This window comes from Myiozetetes cayanensis, unplaced genomic scaffold (assembly GCF_022539395.1).
Source record: "Myiozetetes cayanensis isolate MyiCay16 unplaced genomic scaffold, myiCay2020 scf10, whole genome shotgun sequence".
NCBI lineage: Eukaryota > Metazoa > Chordata > Aves > Passeriformes > Tyrannidae > Myiozetetes > Myiozetetes cayanensis.
This window is the reverse complement of record NW_026086605.1, coordinates 32161107-32187464: the sequence shown is the minus strand read 5'-3', so window position 1 is coordinate 32187464 and position 26358 is coordinate 32161107. Positions and strand designations below refer to the sequence as shown.

Genomic DNA, 26358 nt, shown 5'->3' with positions numbered 1-26358 from the left:
ATATTTACTGGAAAATTTGTGGGAGAGGAACTTCATATAAGCCTGGGAAAACCAAACTGCCCAAGAAATCTCTTAAAATCCTGATTTGGAATAGGTTGTGCTTCCAGTATGAAAGAACTGTGTGACATCTCTCTGGTGCTTCTGCATCCAGTTGATGCCAAACGATACAAATTTGTGGGACATGAAAACAAAATGGAGCTGGGGGAAATTTAATTAATTTAATTAATGTCGCTTGTGTGGATTAGCCACTTTATTTAATTGAGTTCTTCTGTGCCTAATTTGCATGGATATGATTTACCCTCAGTTTTTGAATAACAGAGTTGCATTTGTTTCCTTTGCAGGGGGAGAGGACCACTGAAGCACACATCTGATGTAATCAATGCAGCAAAGATGATCTCAGAGTCAGGCTCCAGGATGGACGTCCTGGCGCGGCTCATTGCGGATCAGGTGGGTTATTCATGCAGCAGTGCAGCAAACTTGTCCCAGACCCATCCATTCACAGAACTCTGACACCTAAGAAGGTCACTTACTGAAGTGTTCATGACATTTTTAAATCTACTGTCTGATTTTCTTTCTGTTCTCTCTTTCTGAAGCTGTGGATATATAGATCCTGTCTTAATGTATGTGTGGATTCTCTTCTTCTTTATAGATATTAATGTTTATATACACTTACACATACACACACACTTAAATATAAGTGTACATTCACAGATGTGTCTGGACATATATTTACCTACAGATGCATTTTTATGTATGTGTGAATGTTTGTGAGCTCCCTTAAGCTATAAATGCAACATCTTAGACATTATATATATATTTATATATGTGTGTGCATGCATATATATATATGGATATATTTATATATTGGAACAACTATGAATATACACACATATATAAATATACATATATATTATAAAATATATAGATATAAATATATAAAATTATATATATGTATACATATACATATAATTATATATATAATTGTATATATAATTTTATATATATATACTAAAAATATATATATCAAGCTATTGCCCCTAAGCTAGTGCTTAGCTGGCAGCTAGATATTATGCTCAGTCACCTGGAAAAAAAAATAAACCTCATAGGTTGAGATAAAAAGCTTAATAACTTAAATAAAACAAACAAACAAAAAGTAACAGTAGTCACAGCAATAAGAATAATGATAACAATAATGAAAGAGAGGGCCATTTGCTACCCAGGCTTGGCTCCTCCTTGGAACCGATTCAGGTGAGTGAGGGGTGGGTCAGGCTCGTTAGCAAGTGCTAGGGGAGGCTATGTAAGAGCCTCCAGGAGCATGTGCGAAGGTCACTCAGGCTCCCCACAGGAGTAGACTAACAGGGGTGTGGCACAGCAATTTGCAAGGCATTTCAAGCAGGCAGGGCACAACCAGCTCTCCCTTCCCGTAGGTGAGTGTGCTTTTTAAAGCTAGCAATGGTTTCCAGAAAAACAAAAGCCGTTGCTGCTGCTAATGCTGAGTGTCTGAGCCTGACGTTGGTACCGGAGGATGGTGTAGGAGGTAGCTGTGTATGATGCGAGCAGGTGAGTGACTTGCCGTGCCTGGTAGCAGAACTTAAGGAAGAGGTAGAGCGATTAAGGTGCATTAGGGAGAGTGAAAAGGAAATTGACTGGTGGAGTCAAACCCTTTTGAACTCTAAGGAAGTCCAACGGGAGATGGCGAAGCCCTGCCCCTCCTGCCATAAGGCAGATGGAGCAGACCAAATTGGTGGGGGGGAATGGAAACAGGTCCCTAATGGGAGAGGTAAAAGAACTCTCTCTCGACCCCCATCACCCCCCAGGGTGCCCTTGAATAGATATGAGACCCTGGACCCAGACAGTCAGGTAGAGGACAGCCAAGAAGATCTCTCTGGAGAGCCTCCTTGTTCGGCCCTGTCTACAAGACGGATTACAACCACAGGTATAAAAAAAAAAAAGAAGGGTAGTTGTAGTGGGTGACTCCCTTCTGAGGGGAACTGAGGGCCCTATATGTCGCCCAGACCCATCCCAGAGAGAAGTATGCTGCCTTCCTGGGGCCAGGGTGAGGGATATTAGTAGGAGACTTCCTGAGTTAATTCAGCCCTCAGACTATTATCCACTGGTGGTAGTCCAGGCTGGCAGTGAGGACATTAATCGAAGAAGTGCCAGGATAATTAAAAAAGACTTTAAAGCACTGGGTCGGTCAGTTCAGGGGACAGGAGCACAGGTGATATTTGCCTCAGTTCCTGTACTATCTGGGATGGATGAGGAGTTAAATAAAGAGAGGAGTAAAAAAGCCCAACTCATCAACAGATGGCTAAAGGATTGGTGCCACTGTCAAAATTTTGGTTTTTTTGACCATGGGGCAAACTCCATGGTACCTAGTCTCTTAAAATCAGATGGGATTCATCTTTCTAGGAAGAGGAAGAGGACTGTAGCCCATAAGTTAGTGAGGCTGATTAGGAGGGCTTTAAACTAGGTTTGAAGGGGGAAGGGGTTGAAACCAGGCTCTCCAGTGATCAGCCTAAGGATGGAAAGCCTGAGTTAAGAATGAAATCAGCAGCTCACCTGAAGTGCATGTACACTAATGCACGCAGCATGGGCAACAAACAAGAGGAGCTGGAAGCCATTGTGCAGCAGGAAGGCCATGATGTTGTCGCCGTCACAGAAATGTGGTGGGATGACTCGCATGTCTGGAGTGCTGCTATGGAAGGCTACAAGCTCTTCAGAAAGAACAGGCAGGGTAGGAGAGGTGGAGGGGTGGCTTTATATGTTAGAGAATCTCTTGACTGAGAGAACTTGAGGTCAGCAACGATAAGGTTGAGTGCCTGTGGACCAGAATCAGGGGGAAGACCAACAAGACTGACATCATCATGAGTGTCTGTTACAGACCGCCCTACCAGGATGACGAAGGGGATGAATTATTCTACAAGCAGCTGGTGGATGTCTCGAAATCATCAGCCCTTGTCCTTGTGGGTGACTTTAACCTGCCCAATATCTGCTGGGAGCTCAATACTGCAGAGAACAGGCAGTCTAGGAATTTCTTGGAGTGTATAGAGGACAATTTCCTTCATCAACTGGTAAATGAACCTACGAGGTGTAAGGCCCCGCTAGACCTGCTGTTTACAAACAGAGAGGGGCTTGTGGGAGATGTAGTGGTTGAAGGCCACCTGGGAAATAGTGACCATGAAATAATAGAATTTTCAATACTCAGAGATTCAAGGAGAGCCAACAATAAAACCTCTACGCTGGACTTTCGGAGGGCAGATTTTGACCTATTCAGAATTCTAGTCCAGAGCATACCCTGGGAAACAACCCTTGAAAACAAGGGGGTCCAGGAGGGATGGATGTGCTTCAAGCAGGAAGTTTTGAGTGCACAGGAACAGGCTGTAGTGGTGTGCTGAAAGGCAAGGCGGCGGGGAAGACAACCAGCCTGGTTAAACAGGGAGATTGTGAAGGAAATCAGGGATAAAAAGAGAGTTTACAGACTATGGAAGAAAGGGCTGGCTACTTACAAAGAATTTAGGAAGACAGCTAGATCATGCAGAAGGAAAATCAGGGATACAAAAGTGCAATTTGAAGTTAAATTGGCCACTTCTGTTAGGGATAACAAAAAGTCCTTCTATAAATACATTAATAACAAAAGGAGGGGCAAAGAAAACTTCCATTCTTTGATGGACTTGGAGGGAAACATAGTTAATAGAGATGAAGAGAAGGCTGAGGTACTTAACACCTACTTTGCCTCAGTTTTTACCAGTAAGACAGGTGGCCCTCAAGGCAACTGGCCTCTGGAGCTGGTAGACAGAGATAGGAAGCCAAATAGCCCCCTTGTATTCCAGGAGAAAATAGTTAGTGACTTACTGAGTCATCTGGATCCTCACAAGTCTATGGGACCAGACAGGATCCATCCTAGAGTAATGAGGGAGCTGGCAGAAGAGCTTGCCAAACCGCTCTCCATCATCTTCCAACAGTCCTGGCTCACTGGGGAGGTCCCATATGATTGGAAGTTGGCAAATATCACCCCAATCCATAAAAAAGGCTGCAAGGCTGACCCTGGTAACTACAGGCCTGTCAGCCTGACCTCGGTGCCTGGCAGAGTTATGGAGCAGATCATCCTGTGTGCAATGACACAGCAGCTACAGGATGGACAAGGGATCAGACCCAACCAACATGGGTTTAGGAGAGGCAGATCCTGTTTGACCAACCTGATCTCCTTTTGCGATCAGGTGACCCACCTGGTGGATGAGGGAAAGGCTGTGGATGTGGTCTATCTGGACTTCAGCAAAGCCTTTGATACTGTCTCCCATAATATACTCCTGGAAAAGCTGGCAGCCCATGGCTTGGACAAGGGCACTCTGTGCTGGGTTAGGAACTGGCTGGAGGGCCGGGCCCAGAGAGTGCTGGTGAACGGGGCTGCATCCAGCTGGTGGCCGGTCACCAGTGGTGTTCCCCCATCAGTGCTGGGCCCAGTCCTTTTTAACATCTTTATCGATGATTTAGATGAGGGGATTGAGTCCATCATCAGCAAATTTGAGGATGACACCAAGTTGGGAGGGAGTGTCGACCTGCTAGAAAGCAGGAGGGCTCTGCAGAGGGGCCTGGATAGACTGGAGAGATGGGCTGACTCTAGTGGAATGAAGTTCAACAAGGCCAAGTTCCGGGTCCTGCACTTTGGCCACAACAACCCCTGCAGTGCTACAGGCTGGGCACAGAGTGGCTGGAGAGCAACCAGGCAGAAAGGGACCTGGGAGTTTGGATTGACAGGAAGCTGAACAGGAGCCAGCAGTGTGCCCAGGTGGCCAAGAAGGCCAATGGCATCCTGGCCTGCATCAAGAACAGTGTGGCCAGCAGGACCAGGGAAGTGATCCTTCCCCTGTACTCAGTGCTGGTGAGGTCACACCTGGAGTGCTGTGTCCAGTTCTGGGCTCCTCAGTTCAGGAAGGGTATTGAGGTGCTGGAGCAGGTCCAGAGAAGAGCAATGAGGCCCCTGGTGGTCTAGTGGTAAAGGCGCGGCGCTATCACCGCCGAGACCCGGGTTCGATTCCCGGTCAGGGCCACTCCCGGGCAGGTGGGGCTCGTTAGCCCTTAAAGGCAACCCACCTACGTCCTGAGGACCTCACTGCCACCGTCCAAGCTCGCTTGGCCCCGGCAGATGAACCTTAGGATTAAAGGGTAGGCTCAGTTCCGTGCACACTGTGTCTCACCTAAAAAATCCAATGCGCAGGCTGGAAGGTGTAAAGACCTTCCCCGGATCTTCACTCGTGAAGACTGGCCATTACAGGCTGGGCACAGAGTGGATGGAGAGCAGCCAGGCAGAAAGGGACCTGGGGGTGCTGATTGACAGGAAGCTGAACATGAGCCAGCAGTGTGCCCAGGTGGCCAAGAAGGCCAATGGCATCCTGGCCTGCATCAAGAACAGTGTGGCCAGCAGGAGCAGGGAAGTGATCCTTCCCCTGTCCTCTGCGTTGGTGAGGCCACACCTTGAGTATTGTGTTCAGCTCTGGGCCCCTCAGATCAGGAAGGATATTGAGGTGCTGGAGCGGGTCCAGAGAAGAGCAACGAGGCTGGTGAAGGGACTTGAGCACAAGTCCTATGAGGAGAGGCTGAGGGAGCTGGGATTGTTTAGTCTGGAGAAGAGAAGGCTTAGAGGTGACCTCATCACTCTCTTCAACTACCTGAAGGGAGGTTATAGCCAGGTGGGGGTTGGTCTCTTCTCCCAGGCAACCAACAAGAGGACAAGGGGACATGGGCTCAAGCTCTGCCAGGGGAGGTTTAGGTTAGATGTTAGGAAGAAATTCTTTACAGAGAGGGTAATCAGGCATTGGAATGGCCTGCCCAGAGAGGTGGTGGATTCACCATCCCTGGAGGTTTTTAAACAGAGATTGGAAGTGGCCCTTAGTGCCATGATATAGTAATTGGAGTTGGATCAGGAGTTGGACTCGATGATCTTGGAGGTCTTTTCCAACCCAATCTATTCTATGATTCTATGAGAGAGAGGAATAAAACCAAAGAGAAGAAAGTGATGCACATACAATTACTCAGCATGTGCTGACGGTGCCCAGCTCATCCCTGAAGAGCAACTGGCCCCTTCCAGGTCAATCCCCCTCAGTGTCTGTGTACTGGGCATGATGCTCTGGGGTGTGCCATATCTCTTCAGCCAGGTCACTTGTCCTGGCCATGTTCCCCAGCTTCTTGTGCCCCTGCTTACTGGCAGAGCACAAGACACTGACAACTCCTTGTCTGTCTTCCAAATGGTTTTTTTTTTCCCACCCTAATCTCTCTACAGAGTTATGGAATCCTTGCTTTTGCTTACTTGGGTTGTCTTCCACCTCTGCCCTTCAGCAGTGGCTGTTTCAGCTTATGAATACCTGCAGTCTTGAGGTGATTTTTTTTGTGGGTTTTTTTAGCATTTAAAAGAATTATATATCATCATCATCAAACACAAAGTGTTAGAGCTGTAAGGTCTACTTTGTTTCCATTGGATTCTTTAAACGTCAGGTGGCTGAAAACCCCTCACCAGGAGTAGGGTAACTGGAGCAGCCTGGCTGAGAGCTGCAGTGGTGGCTTAGGAATGGAACATACCTGCAGCCTCCTCACTAGGTGGGGTTGGTTGTTTTAGGGCCAGGTACTACCAGCAGTGTAGGGAAATGGCAGTGTGCAAATATCATATTTAAAGTGTTTCTGTTCTTGTACCTCTTAGGCCCGGGGTAGCATGGTATGGTCACTGTTTCCACACCCTTAAGTACTCTCTCTTTTACCTTCACTTCTTATTTTCCTACACAAGGCTTGCTCTTCTAGTATCTATGAAGCAGCAACAGTCTGTTACTTGTTGACATGTGTCTCCCTGAATTCCAGATAACAAGATGAAGAATTTCTGTTTTGCTTTTCTAGAGTTGTGATCAGATTTGTGGAAAAACTAGGTAAAATGTCTTGAGTTCCCATTTCTGATCTTGACAGATATTCTCCCTGCACATCTCTCTTTTCAGGGGCATTGGACAATAGCTCCTTTCAGGATTTTATCAATTACAAATTGAAATTCAAAACTGTCACTGATATATTGCAGAAACCAATGTGATATCAAGCCAAAGATGAGTAAGGGTCATAAATCCTTGCTGGTTTTAGAATAGGAAATCCACTCTTGCTGAAATATTTCTAGTAGATAAAGGAAAATGTTAGGAAAGAAATATTTCATCTCTGTTATTAAAGTGACTCCAGACTAGAAACATGAACAAATCTTATGTGTGAGGAAAAAGTATTCATGTACCATAAGTGCTAATAATTCGTGTGGGCCCTCATAGTTGCTGGGAAATGTGACATCATTCAAGTTATGGGAACCATTTTACTGAATTCGCTCAAATTATTTCCATTTGTCCTTGCTCACGGCTTGCAGAGTTGATACCCACGAGCCACCTGAGCCCTGGTATTTATTCCTGTGGCATCTCCTGTTGCATCTGAAGGACACTCATTACTTACAGGTGGTGTTTGTATTTTAGATGCAATTTCAGGTTATAAGCACTAGAAGCAAAGGAACACATACAATTAAAATACCCAAACACAAATCAAATATGAACCGAAGCAGTCCTTCCAGCTGTGGTGAACACAACTACATTCACTGTGTCAAACTTAGTAAAAAAAGAGGATCCTCCCCCTTTGTTCCTCCTATTATAGCCATTCTTAATATGATCCTCTCATTCCTCAGATGGTTAGAAATCTTTTAATTTCTATAACCTCTTTTTGCCTGTGTCAAGACATCCTTTAACTTAGAAAGCTGTTTTCTCACTGTGGTGTTTTTCTAATCTCAAAAGTATTTTCAAAGACAGCTGTTATTTTGCCAAATTCCCTATGCTCTGCTATCTCGGGGTCTTAAAATAAACTTTACAATCCCCTGGGCTTTGTTCTCTAGTCGTTCTCTGAATTTGGGCCAAACTGGAGGAACCCTTCAAGAATTTGGTGCCCAGACTAGAACATGAATGTCAATAAGATTTTTACTAATGCCTTCCTCAGCAGCATTTAGACTTTTTAGTGGAATGTTTCACATGCCACCACTTAGTAACATTTAAATTATGTGGAATTTCTATTACATGGAAAAAATGGATTTGTGTTATTTGCTTCAATTTTCAATTAACTGATCTTTCAAGATATAGGTCCTTCCATTATTCCTGCACATATTCTTCTTGACACTCTTCTACACCTTACTATCAAGCTTGGGCTTCCATCTAAGTATTTGTTACCATTTCTGATACTCCCATTTAATTAGGGCCCATCACTTTGGTGTTCAACTTCCCATGACTCAAATATTCCTCTGCCTTTGGAGTTACTAGGACCACAGTAGTGTGTGGCAGCATTTTCAGTGTTCAAAGCTGCACAAAAGGAAGAAAAGCAAAACCATCGCTCTGCTTCCTCCACCTTGCTCAGACCTGAGCAGGGACCCAAGAGAAGCAACCTCTGCGTAATGAAGAATCACTGTTGTATCTCTTTGGCCTTTTCTTGTTATTAAAACATTTTCAAATGAATAATTTTGATTCATACTCCATGTAATTTCAGAGAACTGTGTAATTACATCATTCATACTGTTCTTCTGTTAAGAGAAAATTAAAAAAACTCCACACCAAACTCTGGAACTTTTTTTGCAGTCTTCTATAACTCATCAGCTGCAACAGCACCTCCCTGATACTATTTTTCTTTCATTTCATATTTTTTTATGATTCCCTCTTCCTGTGTTTGAAGGAAAGGGTTGCAGTGTGATACAACTAGCAGAATTCAGTTATACTTCAGTCCATGCTCACAGCACTTTTCAAGTGGCTCAGAGTTAACAGCTGTGAAAATAATCACAGTGCGGCATCAACATCAACCTAACCAAATGAATCACAAGTACATTGATAATACATTCAGTTTAAAATAAAATTGTTATAAATTCATTGTCAAATTTGTGACCTGGAAGCCATGAGATAATTAAGGCAATTAGTACATCCTGGTTTGATGGAATGTGCTGCTCCCATAATTTGTGGGGATCTCTAGCTAAGAATGTGAGGCATTAAACTGGTAATCATCAATTGCCTGTGAGTTGATTAAACTCAGAATTTATTAGTTGTCCTTATGTTGCATCCCAGTTTTTGGTTTCACTAGTGAGCAAGTGTTGCTTGTACCAGATGCTTCTGAGCAATAAGTAGAAGATTCCTTATGGAATGTCCTACATAGCACATGTCCTCCTAACATCTGTTGATGGTTGATTTGGATATGCTATAAGGCATGAGGCTTAAGCCTTTTTTTTAATATTTTATCCTGCTTAAAGTAGTGCAGAATGTTATCTTTACCCCTGCAAATGCCTGCTCTTCTGTGGTGTTGGTCCTTTGTTGTATCATCTGGTAAAGTTTTATGGGTGAATAACAAAAACGAGCCCACTTGGCCAGTCCAAAGGTACACTCAGGCCAGTACCCTGTTGCTGACAACAGTTAACAGTGAATACTTACAGAAAGTGGGATAATGGTATGATACTCCCAGCCTCCAGCAGCCATTCCAGAATTTACTTAACCAAACATATAAAACCTGACACATTAATTTGTTCCATAACTTTGTCAAGCCACGTAAGCTTTTCATGTAGCCGTTCTGTAACATAGATTTCTGCGACTTAACAACCCACTGTTGAGAACCATTTCCTTGTTTTGTACACAGTGTAATTACTTTTAATGACCCCTTGGTTTTGTAATGGAGGAAAGAATACCTGTATTCATTAAAATCTTTGTTGTCCTTGCTATGTGCCTTGGTGTCGACATTGGATGCACCTTGTCTGCTCAGGGTGGTAAAGCTGTGGATATGCCACAGAGTTGTACAGTTGCAGAATTACATCTCAGAAGACTTTTCCTATTTAATGCCAAACATTTGTTGTTTTGAATGCTCCTGGCATTGAAACAGTGTTCTCATAGAACTATTTTAACCTCAAGGTCTTGTTCTTGAGTGACCTTTTCCCAGACTTTGGTGCATATCATCTTCAGCATTCCTAAAATGATACACATTTCTTCTCTTATGCTAATGTAAGGAAGATGATACATGTGCCAAACCTGACAATATAATTATATAAAAGAGTACTATATGATAATTTGTTCAAAAGAATTCTTGCAAGGATTTTACCAGCAATGGAGAGCAGAGTAATACCTCGGTAATTTGAGCAGTCTGATTTATCTCCTTTCTTCTTGTACAAGGTGACAATGAGAGCGTCACGAAGGTCTGAAGGCAGTTCACCTTGTTCCCAACAGCGCACCACAAATTTATGAAACTTAGCATGGAGTGCTTGGCCACCATGCTTCCAGACTTAAGGAGGGATTCCATCAACCCCAGCTGCCTTGCCAATTTTCACCTGCTGTATTGCTTTAAGAGTTTCTCCCATAGTGGGGGCAGTATCCAGTTCAGTTTTCATTGGTTGTTGTGAAATGTACTGCATTGCTGAGTCTTGAACTACATGGCTAGTACTGAAGAGAGTCTGAAAGTGTTCGGACCATTGATTCAAAATGGACACTTTATCTGTGAGAAGCCATCTGCAATGAGTAAAAGGCTTTGAACCTGGTGTGTAGGACCGTAGGCTGTTTTCAGAGCCTCATAGATTAATACCTGCCATAGCAGAAGAACTTCTACCTGAAAGCCAATGAGGTTTCCGAGGCAACAGAGGTACTACAGACATGGTATTTGTTCTCAGACAACTGCAAGAGAAGTGTAGGGAACAGAACAAAGGACTCTATGTAACCTTTGTTGATCTCACCAAGGCTTTCTATCCTGTGAGCAGAAAAGGTCTGTGGCAGATTTTGGAATGTTTAGGATGTCCTCCCAAGTTCCTCAAAATTATCATCTCACTTCATGAGGACCAGTGTGGTCAAGTCAGATATGGCAATGCACTTTCTGAGCCCTTTCCAATAACCAGTGGTGTGAAGCAAGGCTGCATTGTTGCACCAACTTTATTCACAGTCTTCTTCAGCGTGATGCTCCAAAGGGCCACGGCAGACCTCGATGACGAAAACGGTATCTACATTTGATATCGTACTGATGGGAGCCTATTCAACCTAAGGCGACTGAAGGCCCACACTAAGACCCTAAATCATCTTGTCTGTGAGCTGCTTTACGCTGATGATGCCGCCCTCGTTGCCCACACAGAAGTAGCTCTGCAGCATTTGACATCCTACTTTGCTGAGCTTTTTGGGCTGGAAGTCAGCTTGAAGAAAACAGAAGTTTTCTATCAGCCTGCTCCTCAGGAAATCTCCCATCATCCCCATATCACCATTGGTGAAACAGAGCTCAAATCAGTCCAGCAGTTTAATTACCTGGGAAGCATCATCTCCTCAGACAGTAAGATTGATGAAGAAATAGACAACAGATTAGCAAAGGCATACAGAGCTTTTGGTAAACTCCATAAAAGAGTGTGACAAAACAAACATTTGAAGAAAAGTACTAAGATCAGCGTTTACAGAGCCATTGTACTGTCTACTCTTTTATATGGATCTGAATCACAGGTCATTTACCGGCACCACTTGCATCTCTTAGAACACTTCCATCAGCGCTGCCTCCATACAATCCTCAACATCCACCAGATGGATTATGTGACCAACACATCTGTCCTTGAACAGGCAGCAGTCACGAGCATTGAGGCCATGCTGCTGAGAACAAAGCTGCGCTGGGCAGGGCACGTCTCCATGATGCAGGACTACTGCCTCTCTAAGATCGTGCTCTATGGGGAACTTACCACTGGCTGCTGCAAGAGAGGAGCACGAAGAGGAGATACAAGGGCTGCCTGAAACAATCCCTCAGCCTTGGCCATATTGATCACCACCACTGGTCTACCCTGGCCTCCAGTCGGGAGGCCTGGAGACACACCATCTATAACGCTGCTGCTGCTTTTGAGAACACATGCAGGATCACTCTCGAGGAGAAAAGACAACGCAGAAAGAATTATGTCTCATCGATATCACCTGGGGAGTCTTTCTGCTGTGCCTTCTGCAACCGGACTTGTCTATCTCACATTGGCCTTTTCAGCTACCAGCGCGCTCGTAGCAAGCGTGGGTAGAGCCCTTCTCAAATCTTCGTTCGCGAAGCCCAGCCATGAATATGATAATTATTCTTGTCACTGAACTTCTCTGACTGACATTGTCACTTTTTTAAGTGCATGAGACATTATATTGGCATATTACCACGCTATATACCTTTCTCTTGAGTTTTTCTGGCTGAGGGGACAAAGTCACAGTGTTATTAAGGAAAGAAAAAAAGGAAGAAGAAGGAATCTCTTTGCAGGAATACACCTCATGTTGATATAATTAGTTCTGATTCTAAAGGGTATTACAGTTGTATTTGACTGGAAGTATAAATTTTCATTAATTAAAATAAAAAACACAAGGAGTATTTTCTAAGCAGTCAGCGAGATACCAGTATTTAAATATTGATTTGGACAGTTATTTAAAGCAGTGCTAAGGAAGAAACAAAGACATATTTTAGTATACATGGTAACACTTTGAAAACATCACACACAGCAAGAGATGTCAAGAAAGACCTGGTTTTGTTCTAAAAACAAAAAACAAAACAAGTTTTGTTCTGTGCCAAAGCACAGAAGACATTTTAGTAAGAGATGTTAGCAGAACACACGGTAAGGACTGATAACCAAGTCATATTAATTCATTTTAAATTGTTCACTCTGGCCTTCCACATTTACTCTTACCTTTTCCTAAGTCTAAACATGACCTTTTTTGCTTAACCAAACATTGCAGAGCCAGGAAGATAGAATTGTCATACCACCCCTTTAAACATGTACCAGGTTTCTTCAGCAACACCAGTAAAAAAAAACATTTCATGAATTAAGTAGAATCAGTGCTTTTCCTGACTTCTGGCAGGTTTTGGATTTAAATCCATTGACCACAATTCCATAAGATCAAAAGTTTAAATAAAACCATAAATATAAAAACAGAGATCGTTGACTGATCATTGACAGTGCAGTTGGTGGGAATGTATATTTGCTTTTTTAACATGCAAAGCTGAACACAGTTTCCTGTCAGAAGAAAGTGATCATATTTTTGATGTAAGTACAAAGGCTAAAAACACATCTCTGAAAAACTGTAAGAATCCATTGTTTACTTATCACACTTACTTTTTACAGGTGTGGTATCACAATAGGGACTCACCATTCCCCTGAAGATCCCTTTAGTCTACCAGAGCAGTGAAAAGCAGCTTCAGAACAAACACATACATGGCCTTTGGTGTCTGGCCTGGTACCTCAGAGCAATATTTCCTCTCCAAGTACTCACTGAATTTTAGCAGTTCACAAAAATGAGGTTGGAAAGACCCTATTTTTATTTTTAAAAATAATATTAAAAAAAATATATCTGTATTTTTAGAAGTATTGAAATCAATGAGTTTTCTGTAAGACCTTATTTTCCTGTTCACACTGATACAGATGATCTGTGAATCGAGTTGAATTCACTCTGGATGGAACACAAAAAAACCCCATAGTTCATATTACAAGATAAAGCATTATATGTAAATGTCTCTGCATGTGTGTTTATATTTGCCCACAAAATGCATGTTTATATTCCCCACATCACTGTTGGTGTAGGTATTTTCTTAAATAGAAATCATAACCTCTACATAATTGAAGGAAAATTAATTATTCCATACAGTAAAGAATGTGTTTTGAAATATTGCTAAGGCAAGTGCAGCAGTGTTAAAAAGTGAATATGAGGAATTTTAGGATTATTCTGATCTTCCAACTATTACATTAAAAACTTTCACAAGAGGATTGAACTGTGCAGCTTGATACAGCTGCAGTGAAAGACAAGGCTAAATTAATGTACAATTTGAACACTCCCCAGTGAAGTATTGAAATGATTCCTGAGACATGTTTGAATCAGCAATAGCTGAAATTCTTTACTTATTGTTCTTTTCAGTGTCCAGACCAGTCATGCAAACAGGATTTATTGGCTTACCTAGAACAGATCAAGCTGTATTCCCACCAGCTCAAAATCTGCAGTCAAGTTAAAGCAGAAATCCAGAATCTCGGTGGAGAGCTTATCATGTCTGCTGTAAGTAGAAAAATGGTATAAATTACTCTGTTAATTGACATAAATGTTGCATTTCTGTATTTTCAAGATCACAGAATCACAGAATATGCTGAGTTGGAAGGGACCCACAAGGGATGTTCCAATGTCACCCCAAATCTCATTTTATTTCCTGTTTTTTACATCCACTAAACACAGAAAGGGTGGGGTTTTTTTTTTGTTGGTTTTTTTTTTAATTCTTAAAACATATTATGGATTATCACTGTTATTCTGAAGTAGTTTGGTTTTAAGTACTGTAACCCACTTTAAGGTGGTGGTTCATTTACTTACACACATGGAATATGCATATAGGTGTGTCTGAACACAGGAAGAAGTCCCCAGAGATGTACTTCCAGGTCAGAAGGAAATTATGAAGGACATTCTACATGTCTACAGAAATAAAGACAATTAAGAGCAAGGTGACTTGATTCTTGAGTGATTTTCCCTATTTTGCTTTAATTTAAGAGTCATTAGCTCCATTACGGTCAAGTATCATTAGCCATGGAAAATATATTGTTTATGATTTTGTGGAACTTTTTTGCACTTGTCGTCAGCCCAGATCTGATCACGGACATTGATAAAATGACTTCACATGTTTTTGATTGTGTGATTACCTGCAGCATGCAGGATTATGATTTCAAGATATAAACTGCTAAATGGTACCAAAGACAGGTAAGAAAACTTTCTCACCCCCCATTCTTAGCATTCAACTTGTCTGTTTAAGAGAACCTGACATTCACATCAACTGGAACATATATATATTTTTTTTTTCCACTAAAACTATTATTGCATTATTATTTATAACCTTATCAGCCTTTGTTGCGGATGTGAGATTTGAAACACTGATTTTTGGTGGATATTTTTGCTGGCTATTTAGAGACCACATCTAAACCACTGTAACCTACAGGTAAGTAATTTTGAATTGAGTGTATAACTTCTGAAGCAAATATTTGTTTTCACTTGAGTTGTACATTAATGAAGTTTATCTTCACTATCTGTTCCTTTTCACAAGCAGTTCTGTGAGCAGTGTGGGTTATAATAAAGCCAAATTGCATGGTTTCATGCCCTCTGTGCACGGGACTTCTGCTGTCAATGGCCTGAACTTCCCTGTGGTGCCTTTAACTGATCCCCAATGGTCCCACCCACCAGAAATCCATATATCCCTCTGTGCCTTATTTCAGACCCTCAGTCCTTCCACAATTGCACATAAACTTTATTTTTTTATCTGTGTCTCTTATTCTGTGATCTGGTAGAGATTGATTATTTGTCTTTGGCATTCTTGTGTCTCTGCACGTGGCAATTGGACATCAGCTAGTTAAAAAGTTACTAGACGACTGCAACACAAGTAGATAAACTTTATTCACCTAGAAAACTAGTTAAAAGATACAACTTCATGCACATAACAGTGTATATCTGCTTGGAATTGTCCACTACTTTGGCAAATTTGGATTCCATAGGTCCCTGATATGTAAAAATCTGCATACGTATGTACAATCTATAATTTTCCTGGTTCTGCTTCCATGGCTGAGCATATCTGATTGGTGGACTTACTGCAGGAAATTTTGGAAGCCTAGCTTGGTCCTTGCTCTTTCTTCCTCCCACTTGTAATAATAAATTTTTTCTTTACCTTCCTTGTTGTATCACACATATGTCAACAGTGGGAAGTACATAATCCTGGTGCAAAAAAAACCAGTTCTAAATATGAAAAATTAACTTTGTTGATAATCCCAGAGGGATGACTGTAGGTCTTAATCCTGCTTCAAGGAAGGAGGATGAGAACATATATTGTGTGCATCCAGAAACTTAAAGTAAGCAATTGCTTGGTCAAACAAATGCTTAACTCAGTCCCAGTTCAACAAAAATTTCAACAAGTGCTTAGTTTGGAGTCAGGGGAAATTAAGAACAGGCTTGGAGTCTGGAATGGTTTTCCTTTGGTAAGATCAGCAAAGACTATTTTTTTCCCCTAAATTTTTTGAAGGCATTTCCTATTTTGAGCCTTTATTGATGGTTTCCAGTTGCTGAGGGCTGAGAGAAGTCACCTCCCACTGTCATAAAGAAGCATGAGAGATGCTCCAAAGGCTCTGGAACCTGTGAGAGGAACAAGCCAAACCCCACTGTGAGTCTCCTCTGTTACAGCATAGCCCACATTCCAGGTTTGGCTCCTCTGGAAGGTCTTTGCTTTCTTCCCGACCGCGTGCTGTGTTTAAAATCCTAACTGGGACTTCAATTTCACATATAATTGGTGCAAAAAGCCCGTGTATTCTGGGGAACAAGGAGGAGGGTTATTCAGCTTCCATCCCTCCTGGCACTTTGATGACATGGTTCACTACGTTTGTGTACATTGCAGCCTTTTTCTTGTTGATTAAAAAGATGGATTTTGCTGTCTGAGGTGAATCAGGCATCAGCAGAAACTGCATTAAGAACAGCAGCATTTTTCCTTTAAGTTCTCTTTAAGTGCATTATACTGCCATGAAGTTAAATGTTACATAGGTACATTAAATGTGGTTGGACTCCATGATCTTAAGGGTCTTTTCCTACCTAAATGACTCTGTGATACTGTGATTCAGAGTATTTTGTGAAATCAAGGTGAGCTGCTAAAGCAGTCTTGGAAAATGCTCCAGAAATCAAGGTGAGCTGCTAAAGCAGTCTTGGAAAATGCTCCACCAGTGACTGTATTTTTTTTTTTTTTTTTTAATGTGGGTGATCTGGTTGGGCCTGTAAGAGATGAACTGCCAGTGAGTGCTCCAAGAGGTCTGTGCCCTCAGCCAAAGCCTTTTAAAGTCAGTGGAGACATACCTGGTTGGTGTCAGGGGTTATAAAATTGAAAGTCTCCCTGGTCTATGTTGGGACAGGGAGGGCATTCATGATTGATTCAGCTGTCCCTTGTTCTGTGAAAATGCAACTCCACCAAACAGTAATGGCCTTCTCTAAGGCTTGTCCTAATCTATATGTAAATTAAATATTTATGTTTGACTTGCTTCTATTTTAGGAGAATATAGGAATTTATATTGTATCAGTAAATAAGCAGAAAAATTCACCACTGATATAAAATTGCTGATTATTGAATTGCTTTTCTTGAAAGTTGGAGCAAGTTCCAGCTTTGGAAGTCCATGTGGGGGCTTTAGAATTGGATCATGCTAGCAGATTAGCCTTGAAAAAAGCTCTGTGTGAAAAAGCAGCGGTTCTCCCCTTTCCTCCAGGCCCCACCAACCAGAAGATAAGGAAAAAAAATCTATTGGAAAATATATAAGTCAGAACTGCAGCTGAATAAGATTGTATTCTCCCCAGTCCTGATCTTTCTCAGTTATTTGTTTGTGCTAATTAAAAATGGGATCCAGAAAAAGAGACATCAGGCATGATTAAGAAAAAAAGAGGGCATGCCCTTGCAGATAGTAAAGTTTTTGTTGTGCATTAAGTGAAAAATTTGTGAGATTTCAGGTATCTACAACTGTATCCATCCTCTGAATAGTGAAGATCTTCTGCAGGAAAAAAATCTACTAGAAAGAGCATTAGGAACTAATCATACTTACAGGTTGCTCCATTTTTTGCTTTTACTGTTTCCCTGCCATGTCTCTCTCCTGCACCCATGTACATGAATGAAAAGAATGAACTCCCTGATCCTTGGCCATCCCTCGTCTATCTGTTGTTGGCTCCTCACAGTTCCCTTCAGGAGCTGTGACAGGTGTATGCAATCAGAAGAGCTGAGGGGGAAAGCTCCTCTCGTGTGAGAAATTACAGATTTCTACAGTCGGATGGTTCATATCAGTGTCTACACTGGCAGGTCAACATTGATGTACAAAGTGGGAATGCTTAAGTTGATGGAATCCACACATAGAAACACCTAAGAATGTAAGATGGCACTTACATTCACCTCACACTTCTCTTCCTCCAACCGTAAGAGCTGTACACAAGGATTTTGAAGTTAAATCAGCCTCAGGGAATTTAAAGCTTCTCACAATAAGAGTAACAGTTCACTTAAAAACCAAACCAAAACAACAAAACTCAACCACCCTCTATTGAAGCCTAAAGACCAAGTCAGAGGAAAGAATAGAGGGATGAAGAGCAGAGGATATATTATCACATATTTGTAGATCTATCTGCTTGAAATAAGAGTTAAGTCACATCATCTGTCTTACCAGTATCTTCTTCTGGGTGATGCTATGGCAGAGCAAGTAAAGTAGATATAAATGGCATTACAGATGAACATTGTATAGGACCATATAATAGTGGTCACCAGTGCCAGGGTATAAGGGCACCTGTATCTCTGTATTTTCACCTATATCAGCACTGTAGTGGGGGAGATACTGCTGACTGCCAGCACAGCTCAGTTTGGGACTTACTCTATGACAACAAAGAGCAAACATTATGCATATGAAAAAAGTATGTTGAAATCCATAAACACAGGTCATAGTCATTAATTCTTGGTACCACATTATGTTCTTCAGCTGCTTTTCAGCTGTGTCCTCTGTAACCTTGTCTTTCCTATAACACTCCTCTAACAACTTCCCCTGGAGGGTTTCTTACCCAAAATTAATACCCCTCCCATATCATTAGCATAGGTTAAACAGGCCAGTTTGCCTGGAGCAGTTGGGATGCTTTGGGGAGTATCCAGCTGATAGCTCTCCTAACTAAAAGTTCTCTTTTAGGAGGGAACTAGGAATTCTCTCCTCATTTAGTGGCTTTTTTACTTCTGGTCATATAATCTTGTAGTCCACCTTTCTCACTGTCCTTCCCCAGGATCCAGTACCTTCATTCTAGTCAGAGCCCCAGTTATGGAGGTTATAAAGGGTCATGTACAGAAAAAGAGAAGAGGAGATGTGGTTCATTAGCTTCTAATTCTCCATTCACTGAAATTTTGTTATTATCACTTATTAGTAATTCCTTGGTCAGTGTTTAGTCTTTCATGCTCTCATAAAATACTTACATTTTTCAGCAGTGCAGCTTGCATTTCCTGTTTGTGAGCTGCACTAGAAAGAATGGTGAAGGTTCACTGCATCTTCATTAGGAGTAAATAATTATGGCCAGTCTTCGCGAGCGAAGATCCGGGGAAGGTCTTTACACCTTCCAGCCTGCGCACTGGATTTTTTAGGTGAGACACAGTGTGCGCGGAACTGAGCCCACCCTTTAATCCTAAGGTTCATCTGCCGGGGCCAAGAGAGCTTGGACGGTGGCAGCGAGGTCCTCAGGACGTAGGTGGGTTGCCTTTAATGGCTAACGAGCCCCACCTGCCCGGGAGTGGCCCTGACCGGGAATCGAACCCGGGCCTAGGCGGTGACAGCGCCGCACCCTTACCACTAGACCACCAGGGGCTCCCTTCATTAGAAGGAAGTGTCCGTTTCCTGTTTAATTCATTAGGAGTGATTAAACAGGAAACGGACACTTCCTTCTATTAATTAAATTTGTGCCTCTTCAGGCACAAAATAATGGGGTAATGTTTGCAGTATGCAGATTGACAATAATTGCATTCATTTATAAAGATAAGCTGATAATTCATTCACAATTACTACACAGTGATAAGCTTGCACCTTACCTTGCCAGTTTACTTTTTTTTTTTCCCCAACTATAGCTTTAAGTAAAGTTAATTATATCACAGAGCAGAAAATTAACAGATCCTTGTATGTTAACATCATGCTCCCTGACTTCTGCCAAGGGAATTCTGGTTTGTGCCATTTATAGTCATTATCTTCCTGTATATTGTATTTGGCAAGCTTTTTTGACCTTAAAAAGGAAATGTGTGGAAGAGAGAGTTCTCAAGAGTTACGGTATCCAGTTACAGAGTTACATTTGCTAGCTGGCACAGAAAAGCCCGCTCAGATTAGCCAGCCTTACCTGTGCACTGCAGGCTGTGTCACTCTGGTTTTCCTGCAAATGTCTCATTTACCTTCAGCTCTTCCTCTTGGTATCTCAAGAGCCAGGCTTTACGTTAAACAGTGACGTAAGTCAGCTTTTGTGCCAAATGTAGGTGCTTTAATACTTCCATCTTCATGCCTCAAGGATGGATTTAAATGTCTGCTCCACTTCCTGAGTTACCACTGAGTTCCCATGGCCATTAAATCAAAAGTTCCCTGCACGACATTGCTGTGAACAGGTTTCAGCTTTGAAGGCTGTGCTGCAGGTGAAAACACAGATATATATATAAAAGGTAGTAGGTAGCAAAATACAAGGTAGGGTGTCAGCCACCAGGCCTTTGGCTGATGCAATCCCAATCCTTGGATATCCATACTCCAGGAAAGTGATGTCTTGGCTAACGTGTGAGCGCTGTGGCAGCTGGCAAGTGGCTCCACGCCTTTGCTACACTTGGAGGGTTTCAGCTGCTGCTGGAGAAGAGCTGGCACTGCTCAACTCCTGAAGAGCTGCTCCTTTGGCAAGGGAGATGGGAGCAGTGCATTTCTGTTCCTCTTAGGGTTTCTGGGTGTTCTTTTTCTCCCTAAAAGAGAAGTCAAGATGGGCAGAACAGCTTCCCAGCTGCTGCCCTTGTAGGACTGAAGAGGGGGAAAAAAGGATTAAGCAGCAAGCTGGCAGTCCTGCTGAAATGGGGGCTGCTGTTACAGCCCACTGGATTTACTACAGATGGATGGTTTGTTCCACTGCCTTCAGTACCACTGCCTGCTTTCACTGCTGTGTGACCTTCAGTGAAAAAATGTCCCTTTTACCTTGCTTTAGGTCCACAGCAACTGTCCTGGCGAAGCTGATGCCTCTGTGTACCAGAGGAACGTCCATTGTTCCCTATTCAGCCACTTTGTTTCTCCTGGCTGGTATTTCTCCATGTCACTGGGAACTTGTAGTTCAGTTTGTTTGAAAGGATGGTGGGAAGTTACTAGTAGGGCCTTACACCATGCTTAAAATCACTTCGTATTTTGGTGTTTAACTCTGAAAATACTAACTCACCCATTTTCTAAAAGCTGATGTTAGCCCCCAAGAGCTGATATATTAAAATTTTCTTCTACTGAGAGGTAACAGAAATGTGTGGGGTTTTTTTGTTTCGGTGTTTTTTGGTTTTGGGTTTGTTTTTTTTTTTTTAATGTAATAACTCTACAGCTTTCTCTGCTTTTGCCTAGTGTGTGCTGGCAGGCATGTGTTTATAGAACTCCTGGCCACTGGAAGCAAAGCAAGGGATAGATTTTCCTGTCAATTAGAGGTATCTCAGTTACTATTGCTTCCTAAAGCACATCTACTGAGAAGAACTAATTCAAAGCAGTAGGAAGTATTGCTGGTGATATACACTACAGCCAGTTAACTTTTCCTAATAATAATTAATTTGGTAATTAGCAAAATCAGGATGTGTTTTATAATTCTTAGCCTCGGTACATGTAAAAGATTATTGCAACAAGCACTCCATTTATTCATAAACAAAAAGGAAAGAATTCATATTCTCCTTTATAAAGGATTTTTCCTGAGACCTGTTTTTTTAAAAAAACTAGATTCCTTTTTTTTAAAACCTCCCTGGAAGTGAGTACTTTGGAGGGACGGAGATAACCGCCTGGCTAAGCATCTGCTCCATTATGGTTTTGCAGAGGAACAGTTTTACAGTCCTTAATGTAAGTTGTTTATCATTTAACTTGGGTACAGACCTGGTCTAATTATAAGACTTGGTTTCAGTTATTTGAATCGTACTTAGCCTGAAGCAGATTCTGGTCGTGGTTGATTATTTAGTTCATTAGATTCAATTTCCCCACCTGAAATATGGCTAAAACAGAGATCAAACCCCAGGAACTCTTGAGGTATAAAATGCAATTATTGGATGAATAGACAGACATAGATAACCAACTGGATAGCCACATTTTTAGGAAAACTCAGGTCATTGAAAATAAACAACCCAAAGGGTGAAGCAGATTTCCTGAGGCCAGTTCCATGAATGGGGATGAAATCTCTCCAGTATCCCTAGGGAGAACATGGCAAAGCAGAGGGGAACAGTTTCCAGATAAAAAGACTCACGATGGCAAATCTCCCTTTGGCTTATTTTCTATACAACCTGTACTGGGATTGAAATCTATGAAGTTGTATGTTGAATTAAGTTGTATGAAGAAATATGGTAGGTAATGAAGTGCTTCCAGCTTTTTTCTGTGCTTTCTTTAACACCCATCTTTGAGTGCCACTGTTACATCACGATCTCTATTTATTAAAATGAAATTATCACTAGTAGGGCTCAGAAAACAAGGCAAGTAACTAGTGTTCAAATCCTGGCCAAGGAAAAACTCTGATGTCTTCAACAGTTAAGATTTCACTCTTAATAATTCACCTGTTTGGATTTTCTGCTACTTTTAATCTTAAGGGATTAAATCACTTTATTTTATGTATCAACCTTAGTGAAAGAACCATAAAATAATTCACAAAAAGAAATAGTAAAAGCATAGTAAAAAAGCAGGACTAAAATCGAAAGCACAATGTAGTAAATACTCCTTACCTTAAATGCAGCACTACTCAAACACTCATTGCTCTTTACAGAAATGCAGAATTCATGGTAGTTTGAGCTGTCGAAGAAATAAAAATTCAGTCTTAGTCTCTCAGTATAGTGTGACAAAGGAGATTTGCTTCTAGGAATGTATTTAATGAACTTTGTGGTTTAATTAAGATTAATGTTTAATAACTGACCTTGTTTCCAAAAGAATTTTAAGTTCAGACTTCAGATGAACTGTGTATTTTATATTCAGTTCTTAGCTCCCACCTGTACAAAAACCAAAAGTGTAGTTGAACTGCAAATAAAGCTTGGAAGATAGTAAACAGCCAACTGATAATCTGTTCTCAAATAGCAAAACCTTAGTTCCCTGTAAAGAAAGATGAGAATGCTCACAGCAGAGGAGTTGGGGTGTCCCAGGTAGGGCTGCAGACACTGGCACAGTACATATAGGACGTTTTGTGAGTACTATGCAGTCTCACAGCTTTATTCCAGAAGGAAGGAATAAAGTCTGTCCCTTCTTTATGGCAAAGAGGCAGCATTTGCAAATCTATGCAAAGAATGGGAGTGGGACGCTGGCTTATTTAGGTGCTTTGGGAATAGGAAAATTTTATGTTTGACTGCTACAGAAATGACTCCTGGTAACACGTGACAAGGCAAGCATTTCTTAGGGCACTGAACAGAAAATACTTCGACAGTAAAAGAGTTTCTTCAAATTCTAGGTCACAATTCTCTTAATCACTCTGAATACTAAAAATAACTGACCCTATCAGTTACTGTTCAACATTTTGTTATAGTAATGGATTACTACTACTGCTGAGACATGAAATTATTTTATGAAAAATGAGAAAAATACAATGCATGCAAACAAATTGAAAGTAAAGTTTCAAAATTCTTTTTTTTTTTTTTTCCCTAAACTACCTTTTCTTCAGTTTTGTTATTCATTGGAGAGTTTGCTTACTTACATTCAGGACTCATTGCAGAGGAGAAATAAAAGTGCTGGAGGCAGGAGTTGATTTCAGCAGGAGTACTGCCAGTAGGATTTTTGGTGGTGGTGGCGGCTTGGATGATTGGGGTTTTTCCCCCCCAAAAAAACTATGACCAGATCTATATCTTCTGTGTTTCACCCCAGTGGATTGTACAATCACTGTTTTAGAATCATTCTGTATTCCTTTTGCAATGGAAACTAAAAGGACAGGTGAGGAAAAATATGGCAAAGGATGTTTTTCCTAAAGCCTTTAATCATTCTTAACTGATACAATCAGACCTGTGAAATGTGGAGGCTGGAATGTTGCACCTCCATGGAAAGTGCTGAAAGAGTGGTGTCAGGCAAAAATAAAACAGCTTTAAGTTTGGGGTTTGTTTTTCTACTGAAACTTTTTGTACCACTTGCCGTGCACTGAAGAGTTTGCAGCTACATTTCTCTAAATGAAATGAACTTAAACACTCAATGAATATTTTGTCAGTCTTTTATTTATACCAAGTTTCATTTCATCAGTTTTCCTGGATATGAGACCTTGAAGAGCCTGCTGAATATCTGAGATAAAAGCATCTAAGCAAAGACAGTCCTTGAGTACATCAGTTTTACAGAAGAACAACAGATTTCCACCAAATTCTATAATGCTACTGGCATTGAGGTATAAAAACAGCTGCTCTCTAGAGACAAAAAAAAAAAAATTCAATGAATGGCCTGATTCTTAACATCTGTAGTACGTGTCCAAGAACATCTTCTAAAAGCTTCTCCAAAATACTGAATGCAGTTAATAGCCCCACCACCTCTGCCGCCTTCCTGTTGAGAAAACAATCCAGAAAGCTGAGGGACACTAGGATGCTGCAAATAACATACACAGAGCCTGAAGTCTCCCTGTCTGTCACTGCCTTTGCCAAGAGGAAAGCAAAATTAGTGTGGATTGCTGCCTGTCCTGACATACACCACTTACACACCCACCTCCCCCCATCTCCATGGTAACTACAGCACCCTAATTTAAACTGCACCCCCCCTTATTTAAACATTCTTAGTGGTCTGTAGGTCATCTGCCCACTAGCAGGGGACACACAGGAGCTATTTCTTATATCTTTGGTTTAGGTATCTGCAAGCCTGTTTGTATCTCAGGGCATCCATCTTTTGTAGAGCTGAAAACGTGTGGCAGAGGTTCAGTTCCTCTGGCATGACAAAGGACAGTGGAATTCAGCCACTTCAGATTGGTACAGTTGGATTTGGAAGTCAGCCTTTGTACTTTCAGCATTTAAAATGCTGGACTTGGCAGGTGTCCGCTCCCAGAGCCTGTGTCAGGCTGTGAGGCTGACATTCCACATATTGGTTTCCAGTTATAATGTCACCAAAATTAGGGACCCGTGAAGTTTATTTGTTGTTTTTAGTAGATATATATGATTATAGTTTAAGAATAAAAATACAGTTTTATTGGTCACAGTGGTGGGGTGAGGGAGCTGTAGGCTGTTTCACAGCTACAACCATTTTTGGGAAAGGAGCCCCAGATGCCAGAACAAGGGTGACTGTTCAGTTTTCACAGGAGAGGAAAGGCCAAGTAAATTGCAACCCTCACCTGAAAGCATCCTACTTCATTATCCATGTTTCACAGTTACACTGAAGTCACAATAAAAATCCAGCTAAAGTTTTGTGATGACCTTTAGCCTGCCTGGATGCTGCCAATTTCTTCCTAGAAGCCTTTTCCCTTCCATGCAAACAGATTTTTTTTTTTTTTCTCCCCACACCTGGAGCAGCTTTCACTGGACCTGCCACTGACACCCCAGCCCATCTTGCTGCCCAGCCTGTCATTCTCCTCATGTGCCTCTAATGAAACTTTAAAAAAGGTGGAACACTTAGAGCCACTGAAAAACTTCAAAGTGAAAAACTGCCTTTTAAGTTTGCCATAGAACCAAAGCTATCTTTTCTTTTCACCCAGCAGCTTCACATTGCTGTTACCATACTGCCAGTGCTAGAAAAGTGAATGTGTATGTACTGACCATTTAGGGAGGGGAAAAGATTATTCAGAGCTTTTAAGAAGCTTTGAAGACTATAGTGTTGTCAGCAGTTCATTAAATTAATAAAAAAAAAAGTGTGTGTGTGTGTGTGTGGATAGGTGTGTCTGTTTATAATAAATCCTCTGATTAACAGGAAAGAAAAAAGTTCATGTGAACCTTTGTCTCTCTCCTTCTCATCAAGTAAGTATATTGTGGTAGTATTAAGCAGTGTGAAATTTGGCCAGGACCTCAGTTCATCTGCCACAGAGCTACTGCTGCAACCCAGTCAGCATCCCCAGAAAAAGAGATGTGCTGGGGACTACAGATGTGTCAGGAGTGTAAGGACAGGGCCTGGGAGCAGAAACGTTACTGACAGCCTGGAAGTTTGTAAAATGTTTGGTTTAAAGTCAGTATTTGAAATCAGGCTTTGGGGTTCACCATGTGCTTTGAACTTCATGTCAAATGGTATTACTGGAGCTGTGCTGTCCTGCCAGGCTGAGCTGAGTGGCTTCCCTAATTCAGTTTATAACCCACAGCCCCCACAGTGTAATGGCCACACACTATGCTGCATAGATCACACAGGTCTTATAAGCTATTCTTTCTAGAAAGCTCATGTGCTGCAACCAGGAATGAACTTTGGCAGCCATCTGGGAAATTTTACACCTTTTCTTGGAGCACAGAGATAATTTTAGTTCACCATCACATATAGGTGTGCATTCAACCAGGTCTCTTAACTGTTTTAACTGTGGGGTGGAAGTAGTAAGGGGGGGGAGGCTGGCACTTCCAGAGAGGAGCAGTAAACGTTGTATTAACTGGGTTTTCTTGTGTTTCCAAATTGCATCTAAATCCAGACACTTGGCTGTATTTTTTATTTCTGCCTTATTTTCATTTGTGTTACACAACCAACGTGTTCCTAAGTAT

At 41.6% G+C, this 26358-nt stretch overlaps 1 protein-coding gene across 11 annotated transcripts in view; it reads left to right on the top strand.

Annotated features, from left to right (window-relative positions):
• The window catches only part of CTNNA3 (catenin alpha 3), a 454192-nt gene that overhangs the window by 424687 nt on the left and 3147 nt on the right, over window positions 1-26358 (top strand). For all 11 annotated transcript variants that reach the window (XM_050305771.1, XM_050305769.1, XM_050305770.1 and 8 more), the window contains 2 exons: window positions 342-447; window positions 13911-14045. In XM_050305771.1, the coding sequence (XP_050161728.1) occupies window positions 342-447; window positions 13911-14045 (241 nt within the window). The remainder of the gene's footprint in view (window positions 1-341; window positions 448-13910; window positions 14046-26358) is intronic.